At 44.8% G+C, this 27,760-nt stretch overlaps 1 protein-coding gene across 9 annotated transcripts in view; it reads right to left on the reverse strand.

Moving 5' to 3' along the window:
- Positions 1-27,760, reverse strand: part of LOC112254833 (calcium-dependent secretion activator 1) — a 164,426-nt gene that overhangs the window by 106,798 nt on the left and 29,868 nt on the right. For all 9 annotated transcript variants that reach the window (XM_024427734.2, XM_042324622.1, XM_024427729.2 and 6 more), the window contains exon 2: positions 24,753-24,866. In XM_024427734.2, coding sequence (XP_024283502.1) covers positions 24,753-24,866 — 114 coding nt within the window. The remainder of the gene's footprint in view (positions 1-24,752; positions 24,867-27,760) is intronic.

The raw sequence follows: 27,760 nt of genomic DNA on the forward strand, positions 1-27,760 counted from the left end.
CCTGGCACCTACTACCATACCCAGTTCAAAGGCCCTTCAATATTTTGGCTTGCCCATTCACACTCTGAATGGCACACATACACAATCCATGTCCCAATTGTCTCAAGGTTTAGAAATCCTAATTTAGCCTGTCTCCTCCCCTTTATTTACACTGATTGAAGTGGATTTAACAAGTGACATAAATAAGGGATTATAGCTTAAACCTGGATTCACCTGGTCAGTCGATGACATGGAAAGAACAGGTGTTCCTAATGTTTTGTACACTCAGTGTATGTGATCGTATACAAATGTAAGGAAGGTTTGAAATTATAATGTTTTAGTCAAATATTATATCTGTTTGGGCTTCTTGCGGTCAAGTTGAAGTCTACAAATGATGTATAATTATGTTCCGACCCCGTGACCATCCACTCAAGAAAAACTTGGCCCACAGCTGAATCTACTTGAGGTTCCCTGATGTAGACCGTATAGAATGGGGGCTCTAAGTATCCGACAGAGGAGGATAGAGGAGGAAAGAATAAGAAATCCCCTATATGGGTATTCTGCATCATCTCATCCACACAGCACAGCAGACACACAGCACAGCAGTTCCCTGGATTTGAGGCCAAAGCAACAGAGCAGCCACTTCAATCCCACTATACGAGAGATGGCTTCATAGACCAACAGCAAGGCACTAACTCACTGACTCCCCGAGCAGCACTAAGGATGAGGTTTTTCTTTTTCTGTCCCTCTGTATCTCAAATCAAATCAAATGTTATTTGTCACATGCACATGGTTAGCAGTTAATGCTTGTGCTTCTAGTTCCGACAATGCAGTAATAACCAACGAGTAATCTAACCTAACAATTCCAAAACTACTACCTTATACACACAAGTGTAACGGGATAAAGTATATGTACATAAAGATATAAGAATGAGTGATGGTACAGAACGGCATAGGCAAGATGCAGTAGATGGTATCGAGTACAGTATATACATATGAGATGGGTAATGTAGGGTATGTAAACATAAAAGTGGCATAGTTTAAAGTGGCTAGTGATACATATATTACATAAAGATGGCAAGATGCAGAAGATGATTTAGAGTAAAGTATATACATATGAGATGAGTAATGTGGGGTATGAAAACATTATATTAAGTGGCATTGTTTAAAGTGGCTAGTGATACATTTTTTACATTAATTTCCATCAATTTCCATTATTAAAGTGGCTGGAGTTGAGTCAGTATGTTGGCAGCAGCCACTCAATGTTAGTGGTGGCTGTTTAACAGTCTGATGGCCTTGAGATAGAAGCTGTTTTCAGTCTCTCGGTCCATGCTTTGATGCACCTGTACTGACCTCGCCTTCTGGATGATAGCGGGGTGAACAGGCAGTGGCTCGGGTGGTTGTTGTCCTTGATGGTCTTCATGGCCTTCCTGTGACATCGGGTGGTGTAGGTGTCCTGGAGGGCAGGTAGTTTAACCACGGTGATGTGTTGTGCAGACCTCACTACCCTCTGGAGAGCCTTATGGTTGTGGGCGGAGCAGTTGCCGTACCAGGCGGTGATACAGCCCAACAGGATGCTCACAATTGTACATCTGTAGAAGTTTGTGAGTGCTTTTGGTGATACGCCAAATTTTTACAGCCTCCTGAGGTTGTAGAGGCGCTGCTGCGCATTCTTCACAACGCTGTGTGTGTGGGTGGACCAATTCAGTTTGTCCGTGATGTGTACGCAGAGGAACTTAAAACTTACTACCCTCTCCACTACTGTCCCGTCGATGTGGATAGGGGGGTGCTCCCTCTGCTGTTTGCTGAAGTCCACAATCATCTCCTTTGTTTTGTTGACGTTGAGTGTGAGGTTATTTTCCTGACACCACAGTCCGAGGGCCCTCACCTCCTCCCTGTAGGCCGTCTCGTCGTTGTTGGTAACCAAGCCTACCGCTGTAGTGTCGTCCGCAAACTTGATGTTTGAGTTGGATGCGTGCATGGCCACGCAGTCGTGGGTGAACAGGGAGTACAGGAGAGGGCTCAGAACGCACCCTTGTGGGGCCCCAGTTTTGAGGATCAGCGGGGTGGAGAGGTTGTTACCTACTCTCACCACCTGGGGGCGGCCCGTCAGGAAGTCCAGTACACAGTTGTGCAGGGCGGGGTCGAGACCCAGGGTCTCGAGCTTGTTGACGAGTTTGGAGGGTACAATGGTTTGGAGGGTACAATTGGAGTGGGTCTAGGGTGTCAGGTAGGATGGAGATGATATGGTCCTTTACTAGTCTCTCAAAGCACCTCATGATGACGGAAGTGAGTGCTACGGTGCGGTAGTCGTTTTGCTCAGTTACCTTAGCTTTCTTGGGAACAGGAACAATGGTGGCCCTCTTGATGCATGTGGGAACAGCAGACTGGGATAAGGATTGATTGAATATGTCCGTAAACACACCAGCCAGCTGATCTGCGCATGCTCTGAGGACGCGGCTAGGGATGCCGTCTGGGCCTGCAGCCTTGCGAGGGTTAACAAGTTTAAATGTTTACTCACGTCGGCTGCAGTGAAGGAGAGTCCGCAGGTTTTGGTAGCAGGCCATGTCAGCGGCACTGTATTGTCCTCAGTCCTCAAAGTGAGCAAAGAAGTCATTTAGTCTGTCTGGGAGCAAGACATCCTGGTCCTGGGTCCTGGGATGGTTTTCTTTTTGTAATCCGTGATTGGCTGTAGACCCTGCCACATACCTCTTGTGACTCTACTTAGCTTGTTTGATAGCCTTGCGGAGGGAATAGCTACACTGTTTGTATTCGGTCATGTTTCCGGTCACCTTGCCCTGGATAAAAGCAGTGGTTCGCGCTTTCAGTTACGCGCGAATGCTGCCATCAATCCATGGTTTCTGGTTTGGGAATGTTTTAATCTTTGCTGTGGGTATAACATCGCCGATGCACTTTCTAATGAACTCGGTCACCGAATCAGCGTATTCGTCAATGTTGTTGTTGAACGCAATGCGGAACATATCCCAGTCCACGTGATCGAAGCAGTCTTGAAGCGTGGAATCAGATTGGTCAGACCAGCGTTGAACAGACCTGAGCGCGGGAGCTTCTTTTTTTAGTCTCTGTCTGTAGGCTGGAAGCAACTAAATGGAGTCAAGGTCAGCTTTTCTGAAAGGAGGGCGGGGGAGGGCATTATATGCATCGTTAATCATAAGGCATACCCCTCCACCCCTCTTCTTATCAGAAAGATGCACAGACTCCGATAGCGTCTCTCGAGTGAGCCATGTTTCCGTGAAGCAAAGAACGTTAGTCTCTGATGTCTCTCTGGAATGCTACCCTTGCTCGGATTTCATCAACCTTGTTGTCAAGAGACTGGACATTGGCGTGTAGTATGCTAGGGAGTGGTGCGCGATGTGCCCGTCTCCGGAGCCTGACCAGAAGACTGCTTCGTCTGCCCCTTTCACAGCGTCATTGTTTTGGGTCGCCGGCTGGGTTCCGATCCATTGTCCTGGGTGGAAGGCAAAACACAGGATCCGCTTTGGGAAAGTCATATTCCTGGTTGTAATGATGGTGAGTTGACGTTGCTCTTATATTCAGTAGTTCCTCCCGACTGTATGTAATGAAACCTAAGATTACCTGGGGTACCAATGTAAGAAATAACATGTAAAAAAAACAAAATACTGCATAGTTGCCTTGGAACGCGAAGCGAGGCAGCCATCTCTGTCGGTGCCGGAACTTCTCAACTCTGCCACTCACGGACAGACTGTATGTCAACTCTTTCGTTGCTCGGATTTTGATTCATAGGAGAAGCTCTCATAACAGGTCCCGGGAGACAGAGGGAGCTGGAGGGTCTTTTTATGAGACTCATCTCTATGCTAATTGAGTTAGAGCAGCATATGACAGCTATTGAGCCTGGCCTATCACATTGACTACCAACACTATCTCACCACCACAACACATAGGACACATACACAAGATTAGAACACATAACAGTGGTTTCCTTAGAAAAAGAGAACATGATTCTGATGGTTCAGTCAACAAGCGTTTTTTGACCGTTTGATTTGTTGACAGATGAAATGTCAAATTGGTAGGTTGAGTTACAGCATTGTGTTACAGCAGAGAGGGAGGGAGAGAAACAGAGAGAGAAAGAGAAAGAGAAAGAGAGAGCCAGAGAAAGGACTGGTGGTGAGTATTGTGGGACTTGCAGATGTTACAGCAAGTGCAGAGAAATGCCTATATTACTAGCTCCAACAGTGCAGTAAATAGACAAATAATCAAAAAATCTAAACAAGAAATAAAGAAATGATGGAACAAGTCCAAATAACAACCAGAGCAGATATATTAGAGTGAGCATATCTCAGAATCCAGAGTATAAATAACTGGTGTGTATAGACAGTATATCATCTGGAAAGAAAATGGTATGAGCAGTAGTAGGATGGGAATACAGTATATACATACAGTACCAGTCAAAAGTTTGAACACACCTACTCATTCAAGGGTTTTTCTTTATTCATACTATTTTCTACATTGTAGAATAATAGTGAAGACATCAAAACTATTAAATAACAAATTGGAATTATGTAGTAACCAAATGATGTAGTTAAACAACTCAAAATATATTTTATATTCTTCAAAGTAGACACCCTTCGTCTTGATGAAAGCTTTGCACACTCTTGGCATTCTCTCAACCAGCTTCACCTGGAATGCTTTTCCAATAGTCTTGAAGGAGTTCCCACATATGCTGAGCACTTGTTGGCTGCTTTACCTTCACTCTGCGGTCCAACTCATCCCAAACCATCTCAATTGGGTTGAGGTCGGGTGATTGTGGAGGCCAGGTCATGTGATGCAGCATTCCATCACTCTCCTTCTTGGTAAAATAGCCCTTACACAGCCTGGAGGTGTCTTGTGTCATTGTCCTGTTGAAAAACAAATGATAGTCCCAATAAGCGCAAACCAGATGGGATAGCGTATCGCTGCAGAATGCTGTGGTAGCCAACCTGGTTAAGTGTGCTTTGAATTCTAAATAAATCACTGACAGTGTTACCAGCAAAGCACCCCCACACCATCACACCTCATCCTCCATGCTTCATGGTGGGAACCATACATGCAGAGATCATCCATTCGCCTGCTCTGTATCTCACAAAGACACGGCGGTTGGAACCAAAAATCTCAAATTTGGACTCATCAGACCAAAGAACAGATTTCCACCAGTCTAATGTCCATTGCTCGTGTTGCCTTCTTATTATTGGTGTCCTTTAGTAGTGTTTTTTTTGCAGAAATTCGACCATGAAGGCCTGATCCTGGACTTCCTGACAGGCCACGCTGATCCTCAACACAGGGGCGCCTCAGAGGAGTGTCCTCAGTCCCCTCCTGTACTCCCTGTTCACACATGACTGCAAGGCCAGGCACGACTCCAACACCAACATTAAGTTTGCCGATGACACAACAGTAGTGTAGGCCTGATCACCGACAACAACGAGACAGCCTATATGGAGGAGGTCAGAGACCGGGCCATGTGGTGCCAGGACAACAACCTTTACCCCAGTGTGATCAAGACAAAGGAGATGATTGTGGGCTACAGGAAAAAGAGGACCGAGCACGCCCCCATTCTCATCGAAGGGGCTGTAGTGAAGCAGGTCGAGAGCTTCAAGTTCCTTGGTGTCCACATCACCAACAAACTAACATGGTCCAAGCACACCAAGACAGTTGTGAAGAGGGCACAACAAAACTGATGGTCCCTCAGGAGACTGAAAAGATTTGGCATGGGTCCTCAGATCCTCAAAAGGTTCTACAGCTGCACCCTTGAGAGCATCCTGAATGGTTGCATCACTGCCTGGTATGGCAACTGCTCAGCCTCCGACCGCAAGGCACTACAGAGGGTAGTGCGTACTGCCCAGTACATCACTGGAGCCAAGCTTCCTGCCATCGAGGACATCTATACCAGGCAGTGTCAGAGGAAGGCCCTAATTGTCAAAGACTCCAGTCACTCTAGTCATAGTCTGTTCTCTCTGCTACCGCACGGCAAGCGGTGCCGGAGAGTCTAGGTCTGAGAGACTTCTAAATAGCTTCTACACCCAAGCCTTAAGACTCCTGAACATCTAATCAAATGGCCACTCAGACTATTTTCATTGCCACCCCCCCCCCCTCTTTTACACCGCTGCATTCTCTGTTGTTATCATATATGCATCGTCACTTTAATAACTCTACCTGACTAATTCACGCAGTCTCCTCTGAACTGTTGATGTTGAGAAGTGTCTGTTACTTGAACCCTGTGAAGCATTTATTTGGGCTGCAATTTCTGAGGCTGGTAACTCTAATGAACTTATTCTCTGCAGCATAGGTAACTCTGGGTCTTCCTTTCCTGTGGCGGTCCTCATGAGAGCCAGTTTCACCATATGGCTTGATGGTTTTTGCGACTGCTCTTGAAATTTTCCGGATTGACTGGCATTCAAGCAATGATGGACTGTCGTTTGTCTTTTCTTATTTTAGCTGTTCTTGCCATAATATGGACTTAGTCTTTAACCTTTTGCGTGTAGGGGGCAGTATTTTTGTTTTTGGCTAAAAAAACATACCCATTTGAAACTGCCTATTTCTCAGCCCCAGAAACTAGAATATGTATATAATTGTTGGATTAGGATAGAAAACACTCTAAAGTTTCCAAAACTGTCAAAATATTGTCTGTGAATATAACAGAACTGATTTTGCAGGCGAAAACCTGAGGAAAATCCAATCAGGAAGTGCCTCTTATTTTGAAACCTCTCTGCTCCTATGCATGCCTATCCTCCATTTAAAGGGATATCCACCATATCAACCAGTGTCAACAGTCTTTAGACATAGTTTCAGGCTTTTATTTTTAAAAATGAGCAAGAAAGATCACATTGCGTAAGTGGATAGGTGGGGGCTCTCAGAGTGAGTTTTGTGCAACAGAGTAAAGCGGACATTGTTTCTCCCTGTCCTATTAAAAAACCTACACTCCGGTTGATATATTATCAAATATATATTTTAAAAACAACCTGAGGATTGATTATAAAAAACGTTTGACATGTTTCTGTGGACATTATGGATATTATTTGGAATTTTCGTGGATTTCTGAACATAATGCGACAAACAAACGGAGGTATTTTGGATATAAAAATAATCTTTATGGAACTAAAGGAACATTTGTTGTGTAACTGGGAGTCTCGTGAGTGAAAACATCAGAAGATCATCAAAGGTAAATTATTCATTTGATTGCTTTTCTGATTTTCGTGACCAAGTTACCTGATACTAAGTGTACTTAATGTTTTGTCATGCGATCGAAAACCTTACACAAACGCTTTCGCTGTAAAGCACAATTTCAAAATCTGAGCCGACAGGTGGATTAACAAAAGGCTAAGCTGTGTTTTGCAATATTGCACTTGTGATTTCATGAATATGAATATTTTTAGTCATATTATTTGACTGTGGCGCTATGCTATTCAGTGGTTGCTGATGACAATTATCCCTTAAGGGATGGGTAGTGTCAAGAAGTTAACCAAATAGGGCTATCTGGTGTATACCACCCCTACCTTGTCACAACACAACTGATTGGCTCAAACGCATTAAGGAACAAAATTCCACAAATGAACTTTTAACAAGGCACACCTGTTAATTGAAATGCAATCCAAGTGACTTCCTCATGAAGCTGGTTGAGGCAATGTCAAGAGAATGCAAAGCTGTCATCAAGGCAAAGGGTGGTTACTTTGAAGAATCTCAAATATAAAATATATTTTGATTTGTTTAACACTTTTTTGGTTACTACATGATTCCATATGTATTATTTCATCGTTTTGATGTCTTCACTATTATTGTACAATGTACAAAATAGTAAAAATAAAGAAAAACCATTGAAGGTGTGTCCAAACTTTTGACGGGTACTGTACATAGTGAGTAAACAACATTATACAGTCTACAGGGTTCAATGACTCTATATCCTGTACATGGGGCATTATTCTGAAGTACCGGGCAGATCATCGCTGTGGATGGGTGCGTGCTCCTTCTCCTGTAGTCCACAATCAGCTCCATTATCGTGTCAAGTTGAGCTCTAAAGTCAAGCACGCGCAAGATGGCGATGTCGAGCAAGAGGAAACATCATTGAGCAAGAGAACACAAATCAAGACTGCAGATGATGGGTCCCGCAAGTAACTGCAATCCTTTACAATAATTGTATTACAGGTGAAAAGGTGTGTGTGTGTGTATTTTACCCCCTTTTTACCCCCTTTTTCAATTACAATCTTGTCTCATTGCTGCAACTCCTCAACGCGATCGGGAGAGGCAAAGGTCGAGTCATGCATCCCCGAAACATGACCCACCAAACCGCAATCCTTAACACCCGCCACCACTTAACCTGGATGCCAGCTGCACCAATGTGTTGGAGGAAACACCATTTAACTGACGACCGAAGTCAGCCTGCAGGCGCCCAGCCTGCCACAAGGAGTCGCTAGAGCACAATGAGCCAAGTAAAGCCCCTCCTGCCAAACCCTCCCCTAACCTGGACAACACTGGGCCAATTGTGCGCCGCCCTATGGGACTCCTGGTCACGGCCGGTTGCGACACAGCCTGGGATCGAACCCGGGTCTGTAGTGACGCCTCAAGCACTGTGATGCAGTGCCTTAGACCGCTGTGGCATTCTCCAGAAACGCATTTCGTCAGGTTTCTTGACCAATCACGGCTTGACTGCTCTCTAACCAGATTTTGACGGTGAAAGGCAAGGTGATGGTGAGACGATGGCCAATGATAAAAAGGTCAACCCTATAATTTTTCAGTAGAGAATCTTATTTAAGCAAGTTATTGATTAGGAAAGCTAAGTTAACTAGCTAACATTTAACCACATATATAAATTACCAGTATATTTTAACCAAGAGCATTGAAGCTAGCTAGCTAAGTTAACAAGGGGTTGGTAGAGAAGGAGGACTTGGAAGACAAGCATGACTTGGAAGGAGTGGCGAAGGAGGGAGAGGCAGGGTGAGAACAAACAGGGAAGCCCCTTTCTGGAGAAGATGCCCTTGGATTGAGATTGGGTGAGGGGGAGTCAAGAGATATCAAACTCCGAACTAAATAACCAATAAACCGCTAACTGCATTCTATGAGATACAGTCTATTTGAAATAAAAGATATTACATTTACTCTGTCAGTTTATGTGCAGTTATAACAAAAGAGAATAACCATCTCTCTGTAACGAGTGCTCTGAGAGTCAGGAAGCAAGTTCAGGAAGTGAGTGTTTTAATAAATAAACGTAACATAATACAAAACAAGAAACAACACACAGACATGAAACAGAAACAATGACGCCTGGGGAAGGAACCAAAGGGAGGGACAAATATAGAGCAGGTAATCAGGGAAGTGATGGAGTCCAGGTGAGTGATGACACGCAGGTGCGCGTAACGATGGTGACAGGTGTGCGCCATAACGAGCAGCCTGGTGACCTATAGGCCGGGGGGGGGCACACGTGACACTCTCTCTCCACACTCTCTCTCTCTCCATCCCTCTTTCCATGCTGGCCCACCGTCACTATGTGGTGGGAAGTTGTTCTCTGCTAAGCTGACAGAGATAGGAGATACAGGAGTCAACTCTGTTCCATGTACCTTGGCTCTCCTTTATGCACATCACTCTGGGGACTGCAGGTACCCATGACTATTATCAATCACCCCGATAACTTAATCATTAGTGGTACTGATTGTTTTGACGCTGTATGGAGGCATTGTTATTATTTGTCAAGTAGAGAGGATGACGTTATTGACTTTGGTTAGAACGATTGTTCTATAAAGAGGATGGTTCTGTACTGAATGTGTACAAGTAGGTTAGGTTAGGAAAAACCTATAGGATAGCTTTTCACGATGAGGGTTGGGAATTAAATGAAAGCAGTCTGTTCAATACTGAGCCATACTGGCTGACGAGTGGCGTGGATTGGTAGAGTTCGCCTCAGTCCCAAATAGTATATGATCACTTAATTGGCTAAATTATTATCCATAGTTCATAGTTCAGCAGCAGTCTTAAAATGCACTATTACCTTGAATGAAACGTATCGTCCGAGATTCCTAAATATTGGATAGCTGCCGCGGTCATCCCCCTCTTCAAAGGGGGTGACACTCTAGACCCAAAAGGTTACAGACCTATATCAATCCTGCCCTTCCTTTGTAAAGTCTTTGAAAGCCAAGTTAACAAACAGATCACTGACCATTTCGAATCCCACCATACCTTCTCCGCTGTGCAATCTGGTTTTCGAGCTGGTCACGGGTGCACCTCAGCCACTCTCAAGGTCCTAAACGATATCATAACCGCCATCGATAAAAGACAGTACTGTGCAGCCGTCTTCATCAACCTGGCCAAGGCTTTCGACTTTGTCAATCACCGTATTCTTAGCGACAGACTCAGCGGCCTTGGTTTCTCAAATGACTGCCTCGCTCGGTTGATTAACTACTTCTCAGACTGAGTTCAGTGTGTCAAATTGGAGGGCCTGTTGTCCGGACCTCTGGCAGTCTCTATGGGGGTACCACAGGGTTCAATTCTCGGGCTGACTATTTTCTCTGTATATATCAATGATGTTGCTCTTGCAACAGGTGATTCCTTGATCCACCTCTACGCAGACGACACCATTCTGTATACATCTGGCCCTTCTTTTGACACTGTGTTAACAAACCTCCAAACAAGCTCAATGCCATACAACACTCCTTCTGTGGCCTCCAACTGATAGCTGCCCGCACCCGCCCGCCCGTCTAGCATCACTACTCTGGACGGTTCTGACTTAAAATACGTTGACAACTACAAATACCTAGGTGTCTGGCTAGACTGTAAACTCTCCTTCCAGACTCATATTAAGCATCTCCAATCCAAAATGAAATCTAGAATCGGCTTCCTACTTCGCAACAAAGCATCCTTCACTCATGCTGCCAAACATACGTAAAACTGACTATCCTACCGATCCTCGACTTCGGCGATGTCAATTATAAAATAGCCTCCAACACTCTACTCAGCAAACTGGATGTAGTCTATCACAGTGCAATCCGTTTTGTCACCAAAGCCCCATATACCACCCACCACTGCTACCTGCATGCTCTTGTCGGCTGGCCCTCGCTACATATTAGTCACCAGACCCACTGGCTCCAGGTCATCTATAAGTCTCTGCTAGGTAAAGCTCCGCCTCATCTCAGCTCACTGGTCACCATAACAACACCCACCCGTAGCACTCGCTCCAGCAGGTATATCTCACTGTTCATCACCAAAGCCAACACCTGCTTTGGACGCCTTTCCTTCCAGTTTTCTGCTGCCAATGACTGGAACAAATTGCAAAGATCGCTGATTGGAGACTTATATCTACCTCACTAACTTTAAGCATCAGCTATCTGACCAATTTACCGATCGCTGCAGCTGTACACATCCCATCTGTAAATAGCCCATCCAACTACATACCTCATCCCCATTTTGTTTTTATTTACTTTTTCTGCTCTTTTGCACACCAGTATTTCTACTTGCACATCATCATCTGCTCATCTATCACTCCAGTGTTAATTTGCTCAATTTTAATGACTTCACTACTATTGGCCTATTTATTGCCTTACCTCCTTACTCCATTTGAACACTGTATATAGATTTTTCTATTGTGTTATTGACTGTACTTTTGTTTATCCCATGTGTAACTCTGTGTTGTTGTTGTTTTGTCGCACTGCTTTGCTTTATCTTGGCCAGGTCACAGTTGTAAATTAGAACTTGTTCTCAATTGGCCTACCTGGTTAAATAAAGGTGAAATTAAATTTTAAAAAATAAGATGTTAAAACTTTTCAACTCCAATTGAACTCTGACATTTCTAGACATCATATTTTTACTCTCTCCATCACTGCAGTTGTTCTCAGGAGACAGGTCAGTGTCTGTATAGAGAACATATGTCTGAAGGTGGAGTCAAGGTTCTACTTCATTGCCCTGTAGCACTACACCTACGAGGCAGAGGACATCAAGTTTGGACCTCTGAGTCACCTTTGACCTTGACGTAACTTTCTTCTAAGGCTTTTGAGGTCATGGAAGTTCCCTAACTCAGCACACACTGTATGTATCCCTCCACCTTCCTCAGTGGGAGGAGGTGTTGATAACCGTGATACATCCCAGTGTTATCTCAACGAACAGCTACTGTGCTAACAACATGCCTGATGACGACAACTAGATGATATTCCTCCACCCTGGATCACAGTAAAGACACACCTAGCCTCTCTGTCTGTGTACTGTATGTTTGTTGCATGTAAGAGAGTGAGTAATGGGTTTGTAAATGCAAGTGTGTAGTGTAGGATATACATGATGTGTACATGAGTCTACTCTGAATCTGTATACACCTTGTATTACAGGCCTGTGTTTTGTGTTACACTTTTCTTGTGTCTGATTTAGTGCAGTGTTTTGTGACCTCTCTCTCTCTCTCTCTCTCGTCTCCTCATACCAGAGTTTCTAGGCAGGGATGGACTACAGTGTTTGTCTGAGCCTGCCCCTCTACTCTGCACTCAGTGATGTCCAGTTCTGATATACACCCATTGACTCGGTTCGTTCCCATACACTATTAAACACCTAGACACAACTAAGACTTTTGCATAAATAATGCATTGTTGTCACTTCCATAACAATTCGAGCTACAAGGATTTTAATTTAGCCCTTCGACTCCATACTAAATCTAATTCCATCTCCAGTATTTTTCTGTCCTCTCTATAGATTGTGCTGTAGCATCTTTACTAGTTCTGAGGGAGGTGATGTGGCCACCAACAGTGCCCGGGACACGTTCCAGCATTACCGCTGTCTGGAGCACAGCCAGAGTGTGGTCAAGACCCCCTCCACAGACATATTCTGCAACCTCGCCTCAGACAGTATGACTATCAGCTGAAGTTCACTCTGGGGAGGGATAACGTGGTGGCAGACCTTCTCTCATGCTCCTACTCCGACTGTCTTGCCAGATGACAACGAAACAGAGCTCGTACAAATGCACTACTCTCCCCTTCAGTCAGCCGTCTCACTGGAGGAGCTGAAGCAAGCATCGGAACAGGATCCCAGGTCTACCCTGCGCACCTACGTATGCACTGGATGGCCAGCATGTGTCCCGGGAGAGTTGGTGACTTTCACCAGGGTGAAGTACAAACTTTCTTGCTGGGAAGAAGTCTGTGTCTCTTGAGGGTTTTGCACTGTGGTCCCGAGTGGTCTGCGTGAACATGTTCTATCAATGGCGCACGAGGGTCACTTTGGCATAGTGAAGGTCAAGCAGCGATGTCGAGACCTTTTGTGGTGGTCAGGCACCGACCACGTTGCATTGAAGCCCTGGTCAGAGATTGTGCTGCATGCCTCCTCAGTGGGAAAACAGGAACCCCACTGCAGCCTCTCGCGTGGCAGTCCAGCCCCTGGAAGCACATCCAGCTGGACATCTGTGGCGAGATAAATGGGCACACAGTCCCTCGCCATCAGTGCTTCCTGGTGGTGGCATATGACCTCCACTCTAAGTGGCCAGAAGTGCTAGACAGCCTGTTCACAAGGTGGGGCCTACCCCTCACCACAGACAATGGGGCCCAGCTAACCTCTGACGAGTTCTCCTCCTATCTCAGTGACAAGGGAATCAAACACATCCTCGCGGCCTACTACAACCCAGAAGCTGGTCCAGGGGTGCACGTTCCAAACTGCTTTGAACCAAAGGCCAACACACTACAGAGAAAGCAAACACACAAAAACACAGGTCTCCCCGGAATCTCTCATGCTGGGTTGTGAGATGGAACTGCCACTGGACAGCCTCAGAAGACAGAGAGTAGCAGAACTGGCGACTATGCGCACCTATGAAAAGCAGGCAGTGACCAGGCACCAAAGAACAATGAAACAGCATTTCGACAAGGCGCACAGGGTGAAGAAGCCAATCATCCAAGTGTCAGACTGCGATGACCTCAGCGATGCAACAAAATGGCCTCATTCTGGTCGGACCCCTTGCAGGTCAACTGGGGCACGCCATCTCATGCTGAGCAATGGATCACGCTGGCACGCCGGCCACTTCAGAAAAGTACCAGCCCCTCAAAGAACACAAATTCCCACAAAACTGACTTACAGGCCAGAGTCGCCACCCTTTCCACTACATCCACCCGAGCCCCACCCACCGTGGGCTCCCCAAGGGCCAGAGCCACAAGCGGGGTTGCTGAAGAACGGCCTATGAGGGCACGAACTCGACCTGCTCATCTGGGGGACTACTTAACCTCCGTTCATTCTTAGGCTCCGTTAGGCATCTTAGTCAACCTCCAGGTTAATGGACTGAACTGGCTAGTTCGCAGAGTCGTTATTTACCTCTTACGTTTAAGGGTTAATGTTACTTTGGGGTCTAGCAAAATTAAGGCAGTTTATACATTACAATACCTTCACAGATTTCACTACACACTGTGTGCCCTCAGGCCCCTACTCCACCACTACCACATATCTAGAGTACAACAATATGTACATGTGTGTATAGTGCATATGTTATCTGTGCCTATGTGGATTGGTACAGTTCACCTCATGTATGCATGTGTCTGTGCCTATGTTTGTGTTGCTTCACAGTCCCTGATGTTTCATAAGGTGTATTTTTTTAATCTGTTTTTTAATCTAATTTTACTGCTTACATCAGTTACTTGATGTGGAATACAGTTCCACGTAGTACTGTGCGCCTCCCATAGTTTGTTCTGGACTTGGGATTGTGAAGAGACCTCTTGGCACGACTTGTGGGGTATGCATGGGTGTCAACATGTCAATACCTCTCATAAATACAAGTAGTGATGAAGTCAATCTCTCCTCCACTTTGAGCCAGGAGAGACTGACATGCATATTTATTAATATTAGCTCTCTGTGTACATCCAAAGGCCAGCCATGCTGCCCTGCTTTGAGCCAATTGCAATTTTTCTGAGTCCCTTTTACTGGCACCTGACCACATGACTGAACAGTTGTCCAGGCACGACAAAACTAGGGTCTGTAGGACTTGTCTTGTTGATAGTGTTGTTAAGATGGTAGAGCAGCGCTTTATTATGGACAGACTTCTCCACATCTTAGCTACTGTTGTATCAATATGTTTTGACCATGACAGTTTACAATACAGGGTTACTCCAAGCAGTTTAGTCACTTCAACTGGCTAAATTTCCACATTATTTATTACAAGATTTCGTTTAGGGTTAGTAAATGATTTGTCCCAAATACAATGCTTTTCGTTTTATAAACATTTAGGACAAACTTATTCCTTGCCACCCACTCAAACTAACTGCAGGTCTTTGTTAAGTGTTGCAGTCATTTCACTCGCTCTAGTAGCTGACGTGTATAGCGTAGTCATCTGTATACATACAGTAGATACATTGGCTTTACTCAAAGCCAGTGGCATGTCATTATTAATATAGAAAAAAGTAAGAGACTTTACAGCTGCCCTGAACACCGTCTGTATTCTATTAGATAGGTAAATCTTTATCCACAATATAGCAGGGGGTGTAAAGCCATAACACATACGTTTTTCCAGCAGCAGACTATGATCGATAATGTCAAAAGCAGCACTGAAGTCTAACAAAACAGCCCCCACAATCTTTTTATCATGAATTTCAGTCATCTGTGTAAGTGCTGTCCTTGTTGAATGTTCTTCCCTATAAGTATGCTGAAAGTTTGTTGTCAATTTGTTTACTGTAAAATGGCATTGTATCTGGTCAAACACAACGTTTCCCAAAAGGTTACTGAGGGTTGGTAACAGCTTTACTATTCTTGGGTAGCGGAACTACTTTTGCTTCCCTCCAGGCCTGAGGGCACACACATTCTAGTAGGCATAAATGGAAAATATGGCAAATAGAAGTGGCAATATCCTCTGCTATTATCCTCAGTAATTTTCCATCCTAGTTGTCAGACCCCGGTGGTTTGCCATTGATGATAAACAACAATAATTGTTTCACCTCTTCCACACTCACTTTAAGGAATTCAAAATTACAATGCTTGTCTTTCATAATTTGGTCAGATATACTTGGAAGTGTAGTGTCAGAAATTGTTGCTGGCATGTCATGCTTAAATTTGCTGACCTTGCCAATGAAAAAATCATTAAAGTAATTGACAATATCTATTGAGTTTACCTTTGTTCACAAAATGTTCTTTAAGGTGCTCCAGAGCTTTTTACTATCATTATTTATGTAATTTATATTTGTAACAGTGTAGTTTCTTCTTCTTTTATTCAGTTTAGTCACATGATTTCTCAATTTGTAGTACGTTTGCCAATCAGTTGTGCAGCCAGACTTATTTGCCATTATTTTTGCCTCATCCCTCGCAACCATACAATTTTTAAATTCCTAATCAATCCACTGGGATTGAACAGTTTTTACAGTCATTTTCTTAATGGGTGCATGCTTATTAGTAACTGGCATAAGCAATTTTATAAATGTGTCAAGTGCAGTGTCTGTTTGCTCGTCACTACAAACCGAGGACCAACAAATATTCTTTACATCAATAACCATAGGAATCACTACAACACTTTTTGTATGACCTCTTATACACTATATTAGGCCCAGCCTTTGGAACTTTGGTTTTCCTAGTATCTGGATTTCTGTAGCATTAGTAAAGATGTGATCGATACATTTTGATGATTTCATTCCTGTGCTGTTTGTAACTGCCCTGGTAGGTCGACTGATAACCTGAAGCAGGTTGCAGGGACTGGTTACAGTTTGAAGCTTTTTTGTGAGTATGCAGCTTGATGAAAGCCAGTCGATATTTAAACCACCCAAAAATATACCTCTCTGTTGATATCACATACCTTATCAATCATTTCACACATATTATCCAGATACTGACAGTTAGCACTTGGTGGTCTATAGCAGCTCCCCACAAGAATGGGCTTCAGGTGAGGCAGATGAACCTGTAGCCATATTACTTCAACAGTATTTAACATGAGATCCTCTCTTATCTTTACAGGAATGTGGTTCTGAATATTAACAGCAACACCTCCACCTGACACGTTGGTGTGAATGATTTGGGAGACAGGCGCAAGAATGCGTAGGGTTTTTATTTACACCCAAATTACGGCGTGCAGTGTAAAGGCACGGGGATGAAGTCCAAACAAACACTATACAAAACACAGGGTTGAAACCCAAACAAAAAAGAGAGGAGTACCTAAAATAAATAACACAAGCGCACAATGATTAACACACGGGACGAGACGCGTAATCATCTACGCAATCCACAATGGCACGAAAGCCCAAAATACACAGCACAGGTACACACACGCACCAACGGACATTGTAACAATAATCGACAGGACACTGGAGAACAAAGAACACACTTATACAATTACTAATCACTTGGAATAGGGGCCAGGTGTGTGTAATGAAAGTTCCGGAGGAATCCGTGAAACCACCATTGGCATTTCTATATTTTCTAAAAATGTTTTAACCTTGTATTGCTACTACTGTATCATTAAAGTTATTATCTAAGTGAGTTTCAGAGGTGTCAGAATATGAATGACATGTTACTAGCAAATTATTGATTTCATTTTTTATTTTATTTTATTTATTTCACCTTTATTTAACCAGGTAGGCCAGTTGAGAACAAGTTCTCATTTGCAACTGCGACCTGGCCAAGATAAAGCATAGCAGTGTGAGCAGACAACACAGAGTTACACATGGAATAAACAATTAACAAGTCAATAACACAGTAGAAAACAAAGGGGGGGTCTATATACAATGTGTGCAAAAGGCATGAGGAGGTAGGCGAATAATTACAATTTTGCAGATTAACACTGGAGTGATAAATGATCAGATGGTCATGTACAGGTAGAGATATTGGTATGCAAAAGAGCAAGTAAATAAATAAAAACAGTATGGGGATGAGGTAGGTGAAAATGGGTGGGCTATTTACCAATAGACTATGTACAGCAGCAGCGATCGGTTAGCTGCTCAGATAGCTGATGTTTGAAGTTGGTGAGGGAGATAAAAGTCTCCAACTTCAGCGATTTTTGCAATTCGTTCCAGTCACAGGCAGCAGAGTACTGGAACGAAAGGCGGCCAAATGAGGTGTTGGCTTTAGGGATGATCAGTGAGATACACTTGCTGGAGCGCGTGCTACGGATGGGTGTTGCCATCGTGACCAGTGAACTGAGATAAGGCGGAGCTTTACCTAGCATGGACTTGTAGATGACCTGGAGCCAGTGGGTCTGGCGACGAATATGTAACGAGGGCCAGCCGACCAGAGCATACAGGTCGCAGTGGTGGGTGGTATAAGGTGCTTTAGTGACAAAACGGATGGCACTGTGATAGACTGCATCCAGTTTGCTGAGTAGAGTGTTGGAAGCCATTTTGTAGATGACATCGCCGAAGTCGAGGATCGGAAGGATAGTCAGTTTTACTAGGGTAAGCTTGGCGGCGTGAGTGAAGGAGGCTTTGTTGCGGAATAGAAAGCCGACTCTTGATTTGATTTTCGATTGGAGATGTTTGATATGAGTCTGGAAGGAGAGTTTGCAGTCTAGCCAGACACCTAGGTACTTATAGATGTCCACATATTCAAGGTCGGAACCATCCAGGGTGGTGATGCTAGTCGGGCATGCGGGTGCAGGCAGCGATCGGTTGAAAAGCATGCATTTGGTTTTACTAGCGTTTAAGAGCAGTTGGAGGCCACGGAAGGAGTGTTGTATGGCATTGAAGCTTGTTTGGAGGTTAGATAGCACAGTGTCCAATGACGGGCCGAAAGTATATAGAATGGTGTCGTCTGCGTAGAGGTAGATCAGGGAATCGCCCGCAGCAAGAGCAACATCATTGATATATACAGAGAAAAGAGTCGGCCCGAGAATTGAACCCTGTGGCACCCCCATAGAGACTGCCAGAGGACCGGACAGCATGCCCTCCGATTTGACACACTGAACTCTGTCTGCAAAGTAATTGGTGAACCAGGCAAGGCAGTCATCCGAAAAACCGAGGCTACTGAGTCTGCCGATAAGAATATGGTGATTGACAGAGTCGAAAGCCTTGGCAAGGTCAATGAAGACGGCTGCACAGTACTGTCTTTTATCGATGGCGGTTATGATATCGTTTAGTACCTTGAGTGTTGCTGAGGTGCACCCGTGACCGGCTTGGAAACCAGATTGCACAGCGGAGAAGGTACGGTGGGATTCGAGATGGTCAGTGACCTGTTTGTTGACTTGGCTTTCGAAGACCTTAGATAGGCAGGGCAGGATGGATATAGGTCTGTAACAGTTTGGGTCCAGGGTGTCTCCCCTTTGAAGAGGGGGATGACTGCGGCAGCTTTTCAATCCTTGGGGATCTCAGACGATATGAAAGAGAGGTTGAACAGGCTGGTAATAGGGGTTGCGACAATGGCGGCGGAAAGTTTCAGAAATAGGGGGTCCAGATTGTCAAGCCCAGCTGATTTGTACGGGTCCAGGTTTTGCAGCTCTTTCAGAACATCTGCTATCTGGATTTGGGTAAAGGAGAACCTGGAGAGGCTTGGGCGAGGAGCTGCCGGGGGGGCAGAGCTGTTGGCCGAGGTTGGAGTAGCCAGGCGGAAAGCATGGCCAGCCGTTGAGAAATGCTTATTGAAGTTTTCGATAATCATGGATTTATCGGTGGTGACCGTGTTACCTAGCCTCAGTGCAGTGGGCAGCTGGGAGGAGGTGCTCTTGTTCTCCATGGACTTCACAGTGTCCCAGAACTTTTTGGAACCTTGAACCTTGTTTCTTAAGAAAGATATGGTAATGTGGGCTATTTTGAGCACTTTTCTTCTGGGATGCTTACTTATTTTCATTGCTTTACTGGAAAGCTTAGCTGGAGTAGATATGTGATTTACTGTATGTTAGTGCAGGGCAAACTGCACACAGTGGACTTCCTCCTACGGCACACCGCCTCAGTGCTAACAGTGTAAATCTGGTTCATAGGCACATGATTACTGCATACTATAGCTGTAGGATCAGCAATGGCATTCCAGGAGGTTAGGGGGACATAAATGAGGTTACTTACATTGTACATTTGCTGAAGCATTATGAGAACTCTGCATCATAATGGTAGGGATAAACTGAGCTGGGCTTGGGTCATTGATAAGTCATTGTCTCAACGCAGCTTTATAATGCTGCGAAAGGATCCAGGAACCAAAATGATTTTTGTGGATCCCATCCTCCTTACAAAATATGTTTTGAAATTGAAATTGTTGTTGTGAAGAGAAAGAATCCTGCTAAAGCGTTCAATGCCACGATTCAGAGAGGGCACAGGGCCATATATGATGGGTCTTTTGTAAGTGTCTAGCAGAGAGTCAATCAGCTCTTTAAAATCCTATTTCAACTGTTCAGACCTATCCTTCATAATGTCATTAAAACTCACATGGACTATGATAGAACCGATGTCCATGACCTGACGTAGTACATGTGGGAGCAGCTTAGTAATGTAATTTACTCGAGCTCTGGGATAGGACAATGTTTTTGCACCAGGAACAGTCACATTTCCTACCATGGAGCTGCCTAAAATCACAGCTGGGAACCCTTTATGGATGGGCGAGAGGTAGGACGACTTAAGCCAGTTGCCCCTGGTGCCTGGTGCAGGCCTCTGACAGATGGAGAAGCCCCGATTAGTCCAGAGCAGGGAAGGAAGGTTGCAGACGTCAACTTCTAAATCGTAGTAGTAGGCACTGCGGCCGCTGACACAGGCACCCCCAGCGATGAAGGTGCAGGAAAATCAGGCTCCAGGACGGCGAAACTATTCGTTGTTTGTATCTGCTCTGGGCCTCTCGTTGGGAATGTAGACTGCTTTGCGGGTGGCTACTGTCTTCGGCTTCCACGGCTCGTGGCATATGACCATTGTTTGATTGCCTTGCTCCACTTGCTGTGCTCCTTCTACTCTGCTATCAGATGGGGGAGATCCAGGCAACACCGGCCAGTCGGATAACGACAAACGACAAGGCGAAGATGCATCCAACAAGTGTGAACGCCGTCCAGCCCCTGGCGTAGAAAATGTAAACATTCCACTCTGCGTTTTCCCCAGATTCTTACGTAGGCTGGCGACCTGCGTGATATATTCAGCCCTAGGTTGAGACTTTTACTTACTAAATTACACTCTGACCAGACATCAGTACACACACAGTCAGAGTAGAGAGGAAGTGACAGGAGTTGAGTTGAGAATAATTGCGACAAAGGTCATGTCATTGTTTTAGGTGGAATCTTATGTCGAGTGATACGTTTGTTATCCGTTTGCACATATAACTTTGTTCAATTTATGCTCTTTCCACAGATGGCACTGGCTTGCTGATAACATCTGAACTGATCAGAATCCCCATGTGATTCGACTCCTATATTACTGCCTGTACTCAATAAAATTTCCAATGGTAAATTGAAATAATTTGAGACTGTAATTTGATAGGCAATTGTGGTTCCCAATCAGACAGTTACTATAAAACAAATCTGCTGTCCTCAGTTAAATGTTTGGTGAATGCATAGCGTTGCTTTGTCCTCAGTCCTCCTTTGAATGCTGTGTGTACCATGATAACATGTTGACCTGAGTTTAGCTGGTTAATCATATCATTTCAGTTTAAATTCTATTAGGCACTCGTTATGTACTGTAGTACAGAAGTATTTAGCTCTCCCCTTCATGTCACCATATAATTTTTAAAAATCCCCCATGTGCTGCATGTATGCCCTTGGGATTAATACAGTAAATATCCTAAATATTGGATACTGCTTTCATCTGTCACGACTTCTACCGAAGGTAACTCCTCCCCCTGTTCGGGCGGCGCTCGGCGTCGCCGGTTTACTAGCCGCCACCGATTCCTTTTTCCTTTTCTGGTTGTTTCGTCTGTGTTCCTTTTCACACCTGGTTTCATTTGCGTTCATTTCTGTGTGTATATAGGGCACTTGTTGCCTGCCTTATTTCGTGCGGGATTAAGTTTGTGTCTTTTTGCGCTCGATTATCTTTGATGTTTATTGTTTTCACAATTACGCACGTGTATGTAAGTGTCGTAACTCAGTTTGTTCCTCCGTGCGTTTTGCACGAGTTTCTTTATTGTTTTCACTATTAAGGCACGTGTATGTAAGTGTCGGAACTGTGGTTGTTCCTCCGTGTGTTGGCACAAGTTTCTGATTCTTCGAGAGCAAAGTTTTGGGATTTTCGTCTGTACCATGTTTGTGTTGGTGGACTAAATACACTGCGCAAAAAAATAAAGGAAACACTAAAATAACACATCCTAGATCTGAATGAAATATTTTTATTAAATACTTTTTTCTTTAGATAGTTGAATGTGCTGACAACAAAATCACACAAAAATGATCAATGGAAATAAAATGTATCAACCCATGGAGGTCTGGATTTGGAGTCACACAAAATTTAAGTGGAAAACCACACTACAGGCTGATCCAACTTTGATGTAATGTCCATAAAACAAGTTAAAATGAGGCTCAGTAGTGTGTGTGGCCTCCACGTGCCTGTATGACCTCCCTATAACGCCTGAGCATGCTCCTGATGAGGTGGCGGATGGTCTCCTGAGGGATCTCCTCCCAGACCTGGACTAAAGCATCCGCCAAGTCCTGGACAGTCTGTGATCTCCTCCCAGACCTGGACTAAAGCATCCGCCAAGTCCTGGACAGTCTGTGGTGCAACGTGGCGTTGGTGGACGGAGCGAGACATGATGTCCCAGATGTGCTCAATTGGATTCAGGTCTGGGGAACGGATGGGCCAGTCCATAGCATCAATGCCTTCCTCTTGCAGGAACTGCTGACACACTCCAGCCACATGTGGTCTAGCATTGTCTTGCATTAGGAGGAACCCAGGGCCAACCGCACCAGCATATGGCCTCACAAGGGGTCTGAGGATCTCATCTCGGTACCTAATGGCAGTCAGGCTACCTCTGGCGAGCACATGTGCGGCCCCCCAAAGAAATGCCACCCCACGCCATGACTGACCCACCGCCAAACCCGTCATGCTGGAGGATATTGCAGGCAGCAGAACGTTCTCCACGGCGTCTCCAGACTGTCACGTCTGTCACATGTGCTCAGTGTGAACCTGCTTTCATCTGTGAAGAGCACAGGGTGCCAGTGGCGAATTTGCCAGTCTTGGTGTTCTCTGGCAAATGCCAAACATCCTGCACGGTGTTTGGCTGTAAGCACAACCCCCACCTGTGGATGTTGGGCTCTCATACCACCCTCATGGTGTCTGTTTCTGACCGTTTGAGCAGACACATGCACATTTGTGGCCTGCTGGAGGTCATTTTTCAGGGCTCTGGCAGCGCTCCTCATGCTCCTCCTTGCACAAAGGCAGAGGTAGGGGTCCTACTTCTGGGTTGTTGCCCTCCTACGGCCTCCTCCACGTCTCCTGATGTACTGGCCTGTCTCCTGGTAGCGCCTCCATGCTCTGGACACTACGCTGACAGACACAGCAAACCTTCTTGCCACAGCTCGCATTGATGTACCATCCTGGATGAGCTGCACTATCTGAGCCACTTGTGTGGGTTGTAAACTCCGTCTCATGCTACCACTAGAGTGAAAGCACTGCCAGCATTCAAAAGTGACCAAAACATCAGCCAGGAAGCATAGGAACTGAGAAGTGGTCTGTGGTCACCACCTGCAGAACTACTCCTTTATTGGGGGTGTCTTGCTAATTGCCTATAATTTCCACCTGTTGTCTATTCCATTTGCACAACAGCATGTGACATTTATTGTCAATCAGTGTTGCTTCCTAAGTGGACAGTTTGATTTCACAGAAGTGTGATTGACTTGGAGTTACATTGTGTTGTTTAAGTGTTCCCTTTATTTTTTTGAGCAGTGTATATTAAACACGCTTCTCAAAAATCCCTGCTCTCCTGCGCCTGACTCTTACACCTCTCACCGAGACACACCTTATTACATCTTCTCAATTCCTACACTTTCTCTGAACTACCCTCCTGGTCCTTCTTCTCTTTCAATGGTATCATCATTATGCCTTATTATGTGTGTACCCACATGTTATTCCCAACAATGGAATTATTATATTTAGCTATGTTAAATGATGTCCAGGACCTAGTGTGTGATGAATGAACCTGTTAGATCACATCCACATTATGTCCATAATCCAATTATTCTTTGATACATGAGATTCCACTCAACTAAAAGTATAGTATAGCTTTAGAATTTATTTCCCAATTGCTTTGTTTATGTATCATTTTGAAGATGGGTTTCCCAAGTCGGTCAGTGCTACCTGTTCAAGCTGGCTATCAAGCCAAACAGATGGCTCTGAAGCTCATCTGTTTGAAGTCATGCACCCAAGAAGACTCAGCCAATCACACAACGCAACACTGGACTGGCCACTGGCAAGCATTCGCCTGCCCCCACCAGCCTGAAATCCAATCGAAAGAAAACAGACATTGAAACCCAAAGGTGCCAAGACCTGAGAGAGAGCAACTTGAGAAATTGAGAGTGAAAACTTAACAGACATGCCTATTGTTGGTAGACAATTTGATGCTTTCCAATACATTTTTCACGTTTAATTCACGTATAATTAATAGAATGGGCATATCACTGACTTGAATGTCTTATCTATTCATTATATTTCTATGCATTTAATCCTATCTGATTGTGGAAATCCGATCAGATAACTTTTGAAAAACTGGGCCCAGGGGTGAAGACTGCAAGTTAGTCACAGAGAGAGAGATAGAAGAGAGTGTTTACCTCCTAGTAGCTCTGGACTGGTAGTAATACTATGGGATAGAGAGAGAGAGAAAGAGAGAGAGAGAGAGAGAGAGAGAGTAAGTGAGTAAGAGAGAGAGAAGTGAGAGAGAGCGAGAGAGAGAGAGAGAGAGAGTAGGTGAGAGAGTAAGTGAGAGAGGTTATGGGTCTGTGGCAGTAGAGAGAGGTTATGTTACTGTACCTCATAGTAACTCTGGACTGCGTTGATGAAAGCTTCGTCAGCCACTATCTGTGTGTCTCCGTTGAGGAAGGCCTTGAAGCGGTCATTGGTCTGACGGAGCTGCTGCTCTGTGATCTGGGGAGGCAGAGAACACATTGATGACACTTCAATAACACAGCCATATAACACAGAGGACATCTCAATGACAGTGATATAACACATAGGACAACTCAATGACAGCCACATAACACAGAGGACATCTTAATGACAGTGATATAACACAGAGGACATCTCAATGACAGTGATATAACACAGCCATGGGTGGGGATAGATACTCATTAGTCACAGAAGGGATATGTATGGGTTATAGCTATGAAAGACAGTTGACTTACATTAGTCAAGGTACACTCCCCTATGATACACTCCCCTATTTATTTTTTTATTTCACCTTTATTTAACCAGGTAGGTCAGTTGAGAACAAGTTCTCATTTACAACTGCGACCTGGCCAAGACAAAGCAAAGGAGTGCGAAACAAACAACAACACAGAGTTACACATGGAATAAACAAACGTACAGTCAATATCACAATAGAAAAATCTATATACAGTGTGTGCAAATGAGGTAAGATAAAGGAGGAAAGGCAATAGATAGGCGGTAGTGGCAAAGTAATTACAATTTAGCAATTAAACACTGGAGTGATACATATGCAGAAGGTGAATGTGCAAGTTGAGATACTGGTGTGCAAAGGAGAAAATAAAAAATAAATAAATATGGGGATGAGGTAGTTGGATGGGCTATTTACAAATGGGCTATGTACAGGTGCAATGGTCTGTGAGCTGCTATGAAAACTGATGTTTAAGAGATATGAGTCTCCAGCTTCAGTGATTTTGCAATTCTTTCCAGTCATTGGCAGCAGAGAACTGGAAGGAAAGGTGGCAAAGGAGGAATAGGCATTGGGGGTGACCAGTGAAATATACCTGCTGGGGTATGTGCCACGGGTGGGTGCTGCTGTGGTGACCAGTGAGCTGAGATAAGGCGGTGCTTTACCAAGCAAAGACTTATAGATGACCTGGAGCCAGTGGGATTAGCGACAAGTATGAAGCGAGGGCCAGCCAACGAGAGCATTCAGGTCGCAGTGGTGGGTAGTATATACTGGTGGACTTCAGGAAACAGCAGAGGGAACACCCCCCTATCCACATCGATGGAACAGTAGTGGAGAGGGTAGCAAGTTTTAAGTTCCTCGGCATACACATCACAGACAAACTGAATTGGTCCACCCACACAGACAACATCGTGAAGAAGGCGCAGCAGCACCTCTTCAACCTCAGGAGGCTGAAGAAATTCGGCTTGTCACCAAAAGCCCTCACAAACTTCTACAGATGCACAATCGAGAGCATCCTGGCGGGCTGTATCACCGCCTGGTACGGCAACTGCTCTGCCCACAACCGCAAGGCTCTCCAGAGGGTAGTGAGGTCTGCACAACCCATCACCGGGGGCAAACTACCTGCCCTCCAGGACACCTACATCACCCGATGTTACAGGAAGGCCATAAAGATCATCAAGGACAACAACCACCCGAGCCACTGCCTGTTCACCCCGCTATCATCCAGAAGGCGAGGTCAGTACAGGTGCATTAAAGCTGGGACCGAGAGACTGAAAAACAGCTTCTATCTCAAGGCCATCAGACTGTTAAACAGCCACCACTAACATTGAGTGGCTGCTGCCAACACACTGACTCAACTCCAGCCACTCCAGCCACAGAAACTCCAAACTCGTCATTAAGCTCGAGACCCTGGGACACCTCCCTGTGCAACTGGGTCCTGGACTTCCTGACGGGCCACCCGCAGGTGGAGAGGGTAGGAAACAACATCTCCATCCTACTGATCCTCAACACTGGGGCCTGACAAGGGTGTGTTCTCAGCCCTCTCCTGTACTCCCTATTCACCCATGACTGCGTGGCCATGCACGCCTCCAACTCAGTCATCTCTTTTGCAGTGGTAGTGAGACAGCCTACAGGGAGGAGGTGAAGGCCCTCGGAGTGTGGTGTCACACTCAACATCAACAAAACAAAGGAGATGACCGTGGACTTCTGGAAACAGCAGAGGGAGCTGCCCCTTATCCACCTCGACGGGACAGTAGTGGAGAAGGTGGAAAGTTTTAAGTTCCTCGGCGTACACATCACGGACAAACTGAATTGGTCCACCCACACAGTATCACCGCCTGGTATGGCAACTGCTCCGCCGATAACCGTAAGGCTCTCCAGAGGGTAGTGAGGTCTGCACAACGCATCACCGGGGGAAAACTACCTGCCCTGCAGGACACCTACACCATCCAATGTCACAGGAAGGCCAAAAAGCTCATCAAGGACAACAACCACCCGAGCCACTGCCTGTTCACCCCGCTATCATCCAGAAGGCGAGGTCAGTACAGGTGCATCAAAGCTGGGACAGAGAGAATGAAAAACAGCTTCTATCTCAAGGCCATCAGACAGTTAAACAGCCATCACTAACATTGAGTGGCTGCTGCCAACACACTGACTCAACTCCAGCCACTTTAATAATAAAAAATTGTATGTAATAAATGCATCACTAGTCACTTTAAACAATGCAACTTAATATAATGTTTTCATACCCTACATTACTCATCTCATATGTATATACTGTACTCTATACCATCTACTGCATCTTGCCTATACTGTTCGGCCATCGCTCATCCATATATTTTTATGTACATATTCCTATCCATTCCTTTACTCTTGTGTGTAAAAGGTAGTTGTTGTGAAATTGTTCGATTACTTGTTGGTTATTACTGCATTGTCGGAACTAGAAGCATAAGCATTTCGCTACACTCGCATTAACATCTGCTAACCATGTGTATGTGACAAATCTCACTAAAGCACAACTGAATCATCTTTATCAATATTTCACAGAGGAATATTGGGTATTTAAGGAGGAAAAACACATTTTGACCAATTATGACTGATAACAGGATCAAGATGGTCAGCTGTAGTAAAGACCACAGGCTAGAGA

The sequence above is a fragment of the Oncorhynchus tshawytscha genome, linkage group LG07 (genome assembly GCF_018296145.1).
Source record: "Oncorhynchus tshawytscha isolate Ot180627B linkage group LG07, Otsh_v2.0, whole genome shotgun sequence".
Classification (NCBI taxonomy): domain Eukaryota; kingdom Metazoa; phylum Chordata; class Actinopteri; order Salmoniformes; family Salmonidae; genus Oncorhynchus; species Oncorhynchus tshawytscha.